Genomic DNA, 9,525 nt, shown 5'->3' on the forward strand with positions numbered 1-9,525 from the left:
ATATTTATAGTTGAAAATTAAACTCTAAAATAATTAATTAATTTTTTAATCCAACGGCCAGTAACACATCATTCATTCATCTAATAGTTATCAATGTTTGTCTTTTCATTATACTTGCACGTTACATCCATCAATAAATAGTTACAATTGCAATTAATAACATTTGTTAATTGCCTCATTCAAGGCATTAATGTTAGTCGTAACAATTAACATTAATTTTTATTTTGATTAAATTTTACCTTAATTCACATTGAATTTAGAGTTAATTTCATTTGGATTAATTTCACATTAATTTATATTTGAATTTGGTGTGAATTTTATTGAGATTAAATTTCATCATTAATTCACATTTGAATTTTGTGTAAATTTCATATGCCCAAATATCATTTCCATTTAATTAATGAAATTAGTTTAATTTTAACATGTAACTGAATTCAAGTTATTTTTTCTATATTTTGTAAGGTAAATTTGAAGAAACACATTTCAATATTTGTGATGGAAGTTTCAAAAACCTCAAAACAATCGGGATCGCTCGAAAGGCAAAATTATTGATATAATTTTTGTATGAGTAGAGTGGAGTTCCTTATTAGGGCCGCTTATTAGGGCCGCTATGAAGTAAGACAACATAACCTATGGAGTTGCATAGGGTCCCATTTTTTAATATTTAATAACATTATTAATTATATATTATATTATTAATCTTATTTTTACTTTTTTCTCCTTTAATATTAAATATATATTATACCATATATATATACCTTTTAATCTCCTTTAATATTAAATATATATTACACAATATATATATATATATATATAACTTTTTTTTTATCTCTTTTTTTATCTCTTATTTTCTTATTATAATATATTAACTATTTATATCTCATTTTATATTATTAAATTAAAAAAAATAACTTTAAAAAATATTTATTATTTTAGGGTTCTCAAAATTTAAATTTGTATTGAAACCAAATTCTTAAGGCCGGCCCTGTTCGTTATAAAACACAGTAAATATCAATTAAATGGACTTCAACTTTCAAGTAAAATTTTAGAAAATAAAATTATGATTCTCACCAACTTACTCTTGGGATCGAATTCATAAATGGTAACAACAAAGAAAAATCTAGTCACTAAGTATGAAAAATTCTACCAATATTGATAGAAATGCCACTTTCACTTATTACGAGTGTATTCAAGAACAAAATATGCCTTGTCTTCCTGGTCAAGAAAGCTAAAAAAAAGAAAGCTTCAAGACCAGGAAAGACGGAAGTAGGCCTTCCCATCTCTAGCTGTTAGGAAAAAAGTCCTTCTCTCGAAAAATTGAGCTTTGGATATGGATCTTCAGATTGCCTTCTTGTTCAACCACTCATCTTCTTTGTGCATGAATAAGAAATCAACCATTCATGGTCTCTTGGAACCTTATTGATCTCCAAATTTAAGTTAGTTTATCTTATTTTTCACTTTTCAATGTTTATCACTTTAGTTTCTTTTATCTTTCTTTACCAAATTTTTACTGAATTGTTTCTAATACGAAAATTTTTTATATTTTGATTAAAAATATCTTCAAATTATTTTTCTAATTTTTACTTAAAATTTTTATTTCCTTGAATATTATCGCCTTTTTATATTTTAGAGTTTTATACAATTTAATATACTCAATTTGATATTTTATATGTAAATCTGAATGATAATGACAATAAAAATATTTTATAAGAGAACCTCCATGTTAATATTACAAACGAAACAAAATCTTAGTAGAAGTATTTTTTTTTTGGTATAGGTATATTAAATATAAATAATAATTGTTTAAAAAAATAATTTTAAAAGTAAGATATTTATATCTATTTCGTTTAAACTTTTAATATAAAACATAATAAAAAAATATATCTAAAATTTATTTATTAATTTTCCAACAATTCCAAATGTAACTCAAGTTGTTTCTAAATAGGTTAATTAGTTATTCAATTTAGCTTAAGTGACATCTAATGATAAGATTAAAATTATAAAACTTCTACATTTATTTCTTTGTCAACAAATATTTGCTTAGTAATTTCTTGCCTCAAAATAAAATACTCTCTTGATTTCCTTTTTTTTTTTTTTGACTTTTTTAGATAATTGTTATCACACTTTTTTTTTTATCTTTATATTTGAATTTAATATTTTTTTTTATTTCAGACAGTTTTCAATTTGGTAAATATAAGATTTTTCATTTTTCTTTCCATACTTGCAAAGTTTAAAGATGGTGAAATAAAAAAAAAAATATGATAATTGGATTGTGTTGATTGATAAAAAAAACTAAAAAGATCCAAGGATTGCTCATAAAATAAAAATAGTTGCAAACTAAGAATGGTTTTTATTGATTTATGTCAATTTTTTATTAGAACTCCATCTTTTGACATGAAGTTAGTTTAATGCGAAATCATTGCTGTAGAAGAATCTGAAGGGATATTCAAAATAAATGTGTGTTTCCAAACATTATCCATTTATAAACTTATTAAACTATGATTTCCATTAGCACCCAATATAATTTTTCTTTATTCATCCACTTTTACTTCTATCAATTTCAAATAATTTTAAAACACTAATGAAATGCATAATCATAAAACTTTTGTTCTTCAAGAACCAGCCATGCGGCATGCTTTAGCTGCAGCCTTAGCCACTTGTTGGATGCTTGCACCTGCATTGCATATGTTGGCTATGGTTCGAGTATATTTCCTCCCATAGTTAGATAGAGCTCCACAATTTTCTTCATAAGCTCTCACCTAATACACCAACCAAAAATGTCAAAATAAAACAATGATATATATATAGACTAGTCATGCTTACCGACGCCTTAAAGCAGGTCCAGTCGTCTGCAAGCGCCTGCCCTTGTGGTCTGGTGCCTTCAAGAATAGTCTTCACCTTGTCAGCACCAAACAATTGTTGAACAATGTTTGACATGCTTTTATCAACATGCTTCCTTTGCTTCATCTCTATAAGCACTCTCTTTTCAGCTTCAATCCACCTGGAAGACCCTCTTGGCGAATTGCGAAGCTGGAAAATGATCTTGTGGGTTAGAAAACAGTTAAAATAAACAAGTACACTGAAAAAAAAAGAAGAACCTTGTAGATAAAATGTAGGAGGTCTGCATCTCGCTGGTTGACATTTCTAGTGCTGGACGGAGACAGGGCCGAGGAGGAATAATTGACGGTTGTGTGATAGCGATTAAATGGTTTTGATCCCATGTAAGTAGAGAGTGTGTCCATATTAATCTTCAATTTCCCATATTGCATAACATTGGAGCCTGGATCTTCAACAGTACCCTTACTCTTTGTTCTCTTCTTAACCTGTTATCAATTTTCAAATTCTTAAACAATAGCTAATAATTTAAGAATTTCCTAATTTATTATCCTTCTTACCGCTTCATACTGGTTCTTCAGAGTTCGAATGCGCAAATCATGATTGTCACTAGAAAAATAAGATAAAAGAACAACTAGTTATTTGCTGAAATTGTGGAAACTCATAACTAATTGTCAAAGGCATAACCTTATGCTCTCAAGGTGTTATTTGTTGAAATAAAATACAGAAAAATGAAGAAACATATTTGTACCAGTCTTCCATCCAAGAAATGCTGTACAAGTCTCCTAAACAAGTTGTATAATCATGAAGACTGTTAAAGATGTCTTCAGGACAGTAATGTGCATAACTATCATGAGTTGTGTTAGTCGCCGTGGTTGCATATATGTTCATCCCTTCCGGAAGCAATCCATCGAGCATACTTCCTCCCTCACACGCCTCTAGATAGAACACCTACGATATGTACCAATTTTTAACAACAATAACTATATACATAAATGTATTTTATTCTATTTGTATCATCTACCAGAGTTTTATAGGATTTTTTGGCATGCATTTTCTTCATGACCTGATTCAGCTCATGGGCATAAATGTAGCCACCTTGGGGCATCCCTATTCATTAATAATGTTAGTGTTTTTTCTTCTTTTCTTTGTTAAAGGAAACTGAATTAGTGACTAACCGATAACTCCAGGGCTTCCATGATCGCTGTAAAATATGAATACGTGATCGTTTGGGCCGCTCTTCAAGACCTTACCACTTCCTCCTTTGAGAGCACTTTTGTTTCCAAGAAGAACAGCGTACAAATTCTCCTTAGTAACTTGATTACCGGTATAATCCTGATCAAGAAACGTATTAATTTGTAAAACAGAGAATAAATTTGAAGAAATATAATGAAAAAGTTTGTGTAATGAAATTGAATCAACCTTAGGTACTCCTTTGTAGACATTGGGGCCTTGAGGACGATTAATGATGACCCCTGGTTGAGGATTGTTCTCATCAAAAGCAATATCATCATACATGAATACTATTATATTTTCATCTTTCATTCCAGCTCTTCTTAGTATTTGATAGGCATGGCACACGTCTGACTATAAAACATATCAAAATATCATTATAAATAAAATAGTTATATTTTATGTTTTATTAAATAAATAAAATAAATTTGTATTTTTTTTAACAAAAACTAGTCAATTTAGTTTGTTAAATGCAATTTTAACCCATATAGTTATTTAGGGATCAAACTTTGTTGATACTATAATTTTTTATTTTTCTAATTTTGTGTTCTTTTAAGGGGCGGCCGAGCTGGGCTTACCCAAAGACCGACCCTATAAATACATAAACAATGGTCATGAAAAGAACGACAATTAAATATAATAACTAGATTATCACCTGATGCCTGTAATTTTCATAACCGTTGGAGCCAGCAACAAGAACAGCCCATTTAGTTCCATTCGTCGAAGCACGAGAAGTCGCCCATTTTGTTTCATCCGACTCAATAGGAGAAAACATTGAGGGTCGAATGATCATTCCATTCTTTGGAGCAGGAGGAGGAACATGGAATGGTTGAATGGAGATTGGAAAGGATAGAAGGAGGCCTAAAAGTATTAATCCAACTTGAAGAAACATAGTTGTATGTTTCAAAGTTATGGATGTGATAATTATGAAGGGATGTGGTGGAAGAGAAACACTAATTTGTGGTGAATTTATAGGAGATAATTGGTGCTTGATGAAAAGGTATAGTATATGATTTTGAATAAGTAGTTTATTGTTTATTTCTGTAATATGACAACATCTTAATGGTGTATTAATGAAAAGTGAATATTTAAAGTAAGTAAAAAATTGCCCAAACTATAACAATGTTACTATTTTAAAAAAGAAATACCAACTAAAGCCATATCATTACTATATATATATATATATTAAAATATATTTAAAACTGTTTTGAGGGTATTTTTGGTTAAAGGAAATTAAGAATTAAAGTTCCTTACCAATATTGTACAAGTTTGCATTGCATGAATCTCGACTAATGAGTGTGAGACCATCCAAAATCTTCCATTCAATTATTTTCCAAAAAAAAAAAAGAAAAAAAAGTCAATTAGATAAAATAAATTTTCACCACTAATTAATTAATTTATATATAAATTTTATACTTTATCTCTCATTAAATATATATATTTTAATAAAAGTAAAAGTAAGATAATATATATATATATATATTATATAAAACTAACAGTAAGATAAATATCATATAAAAGTAAAAGTAAGATAAATATCTTTTAATTATTTTATATATAAATTTTTTATATTTTATCTCTCATCGTTTATATATATTATTAAATTTTCTAATATAAATATATATATATATATATATATATATATATATATATATATATATATATATATATATATATATAATTCTTTATATTTTCTTTCTCATCATTTATATATATTATATAAATTATCTCTCCTAATTAATTAATATATTTTAATAATGTAAATTAATTTTTATATTTTAATAATATAAATTATATTCTCTTTTATCATTAAATATTAAATTAAATGATATATTTTATATCTCATCATTTATATATATTATATCATTCCATAAGGAGTAAAGTGGAATTAGTCAATAACAAATTATTTTAGTTATTCATAATTTAAATAATATCAAATATTAATTTTAAAAAATGCATAAATAAAAAATTTTAAATTATAAATAAATGTAAGTATTTATTATATAAATATAAGGACATTAATACAAAATTACTTATTTTATAATTAAATATAAAATTACATATCTAAAATAAATTTTGTTTTTATTATATAATAAATTTTATTTTTATTATATAATAAATTTTATTTATATTAACACAAAATTAAACAAAAAAATTGATTTTTTTTATTAAAATATTTTATATTTATTCATTATTTTAACAAATTTAAATTATTTCAAATAATTGTATTTTTTTTAAAATATAATAAATATAATATTTGTAATGAAACATGTTTTGGAAATTGGAATAAGAAATGCTTGCCTTAACATTTGTTTTGGTGTATATGAACCAAATTATGGAATGTCATTCCATCTAGGGACGAATCTATGTATGGGCTCGGGTGGACTGAAGTCAATCCTGAAAAAAATAAAGAATTTTTTTTTTTACGTTAGAAATATGACATTACCCTTAATTTCTTAAAAAAAAATTAATATAATTCATTGTTTTTTTTTTTTATTTCAGTATTTTATGAATTTCTCCTTTACTTGCACATTATTTTTCTTCATTTTTGTCTGAATTGCTATCGGTTTACTTTTAAAATTTCTTCTTCACTTTGCTCCACTTCATTCTCATCATTTATTTCCTCTGATTTTCCTTTACTTTCATTCCTTGATTCTTCCATTTCCCTTCCATTTTTCCTTCCTCTAATTCTTTTTCTTTTTTCTTATCTGGTTCTTCTTCTTCTTTCTCTAATTCTTCATCTTTCTTCGTTTCTTCATCATTTTAATCCTCTGCATCTTCATCTTTAGTTTTCTCATTATAATTTTTCGATTCTTTAGTTTGAGCTTTCTCATTCTACTCTTGAACTTTTAGCTTTTCCTGTTATTCTCTAATTTTTTTCCACATTTATTACTGAAATGTTCAAAAGTATTGCAGAATGCACATCTGTTTGACCTTCATCCATACTTAATATTAATGTTTGTGGGTTTGCCTCTTCTATCAACTACAACCATCTTTGCTGGTAAAGTGCTTATATGATTATCCTAGCATATAGGATGTGGTCGTTGTTGGTGTTCCTTGCCATTGCGGGCGGGTTTTAAATTCCGGGTAAACGGGTCAAGGTTTTCTCTTATGAAAACGGGTTAGAGTATAAATACTTTTTTTTGGGTATTTTTCTCATAACAGAGCAAATAGAGAGAGAGTGAATTACAGATCTAGGGTTTTCTGGTTTCCTTCTTCTTCTTGTTCTTTGGCTGATCCAGAGTGAGAGATTGGGGGAGCTTTTGATTGTGGAGTAGTCCAATCATTCCTAGTGTAATCACTTTTTTCATTTGAGAGCAGGGCATGTGAGTTTCTACTATTGACATTTGTTTGATTTACTGAAACTTATCCCTCCCGTGGACGTAGGTCGATTTTGACCGAACCACGTATATTGTGTTGTCGTTTATTGCTTTGTGCTATTTCAGTTCTTGGTAATCTGTTTATCGTCATAGACGATTTGGAATCTGATTTGCTACAAGTTTTGATTTCTAAGAAGATCTATAGTTTTACTGTTGCAAAACCCAACAGTGGTATCAGAGCAATATTAATTGGTTATCTATTTTAACATTGGAGCAGAGTGCTCTGCTGGTTATTTGGCGAAATTCATAGAAGAGATCAACTGGTTTCTTTGCTGATGTTTTTGTCAGTTGTTAAGGAAGTAATAATGGGGAAATCTAGACCTGATATGGTGAGTCTAAATGGTACAAACTACATGCAATGGAAACTGATGATCAGTGATCTGTTAGTTTCAGATGATTTGAATGAAGCAATTGAAAATGAGGGTGTTAGACCTGAGACTACAAAAGAGGCTGATTGAAAAAAGATAGATAGAAAGGCCTGCAGCTTTATTCGTTCCTGGGTTGGTGTAAATGTTGTGCACCATGTTGAGAATGAGACTACAGCGTCTGGTGTGTGGAGCAAACTTGAAGCTCTCTATGCTGGGAGGTCAGCAAGGAATAAAGCAGCACTGGTATGAAGGCTGGTGAATCTGAAGTACATTGATAATAAATCAATTGCTGAGCACTTGAATGAATTTCAAAATATTTTGAATCAGCTGAGTAGTATGAAGAAAAACTTTGATGATGAGGTGCAAGCACTTTTAGTCCTTGGATCTTTGCCTGTAAGTTGGGAGACACTTATTATCACTCTCAGCAACTCAGCATCGAATGGTAAAGTCAACATGGCATTTGTCACCAGTTCCTTACTTGATGAGGAGAATCGAAAGGGGGATAAACCCTCTAAGTCTGATATGTTGGTGGCTGATAGAGGAAGATCAAAAGATAATAGAAGTGGTTCGAGCAGGGGAAAGTCTAGAAGCAAGTCTAGAGCTCCAAAAGAAGGATGGTGCTTGCCATTACTGTGGCAAAATGGGTCACTGGAAAAATGAGTGCTGGAAATTTAAAAATGATAAAACGAAGGGTACAGTGAAGCCCAGAGAAAAGAAAGAACAGAGTGCAGATACATCTGCTTATGCTTCAGATGGTGAACTGATATATGCTTCTAACTGTCAAGACTCCTGTCTTAGCACATCTTCAAATGAAACAACATGGATTGTTGACACAGGTGCCTCATTCCATATTACTCCACACAAAGGTTACTTTCAGTCCTACAAAGTTGGTGATTATGGTGAGGTTCGCATGGGTAACAGTGGTGTGTCCAAGATAGTTGGTCTGGGTGATGTTAGAATTGAGACAAACATGGGCTGTTTCCTGACATTGAGAGATGTAAGACATGTTCCTGATTTGAGAATGAATTTGATTTCAGCAGGTAAGCTCGATGATGGAGGATACCATAATGTTTTCAGTGGTGGAGCATGGAAGCTAAGTAGGGGTTCATTGGTTATTGCACGAGGTAAGAAATGTTGTTCCTTATACAAGACAAATTTGAAAATTGTCTATGATGCGGCATATTCTGTTTTAATGGAGTCATCCTCTAAGTTGTGGCAGAAGAGATTAGGTCACATTAGTGAAAAGGGGCTGAATGTTTTGATCAAGAGGAATGAGTTGCTGAATCTCAAGGATGCTCATCTTGAAAATTGTGAGCATTGCTTGAAGGGTAAGCAGAACAGAGTCTCCTTCAGTAAGTCAAAAGTTGAACTGAAAAAGAATGTCCTTGAATTGGTCCATACAGATGTTTGTGGTCCTATGAAGATTAAATCCATAGGTGGTGCCTCCTATTTTGTAACATTCATAGACGATGCATCTAGGAAGGTTTGGGCTTATGCTATAAAGTCCAAGGATGAGGTTGCAGCAATGTTTGAGGTCTTTCACAAGCTGGTTAAAAGAGAGACAGGAAGAAAACTAATGAGGGTGCGATCAGATAATGTGGGAGAGTACATAGGCTCATTTGATGATTATTGCAAAGAGCAGGGTATTCGACATGAACAGACTGTGCCCAAGACTCCACAACAAAATGATGTGGCAGAGAGGATGAACA

At 29.8% G+C, this 9,525-nt stretch overlaps 1 protein-coding gene across 1 annotated transcript; it reads right to left on the reverse strand.

Moving 5' to 3' along the window:
- Positions 1 to 2,569: 2,569 nt before the first annotated feature.
- Positions 2,570 to 4,960, reverse strand: LOC124943580 (vacuolar-processing enzyme-like). The gene is made up of 9 exons (XM_047484071.1): positions 4,724 to 4,960; positions 4,258 to 4,422; positions 4,014 to 4,170; positions 3,860 to 3,945; positions 3,587 to 3,786; positions 3,396 to 3,444; positions 3,099 to 3,323; positions 2,824 to 3,030; positions 2,570 to 2,759 (listed from the first exon to the last, which is right to left on the reverse strand). The coding sequence occupies exons 1-9, from the start codon at positions 4,958 to 4,960 to the stop codon at positions 2,613 to 2,615; spliced, it is 1,473 nt and encodes a 490-aa protein (XP_047340027.1). The 3' UTR covers positions 2,570 to 2,612.
- Positions 4,961 to 9,525: the final 4,565 nt, after the last annotated feature.

This window comes from Impatiens glandulifera, chromosome 6 (assembly GCF_907164915.1).
Source record: "Impatiens glandulifera chromosome 6, dImpGla2.1, whole genome shotgun sequence".
Lineage (NCBI taxonomy): Eukaryota > Viridiplantae > Streptophyta > Magnoliopsida > Ericales > Balsaminaceae > Impatiens > Impatiens glandulifera.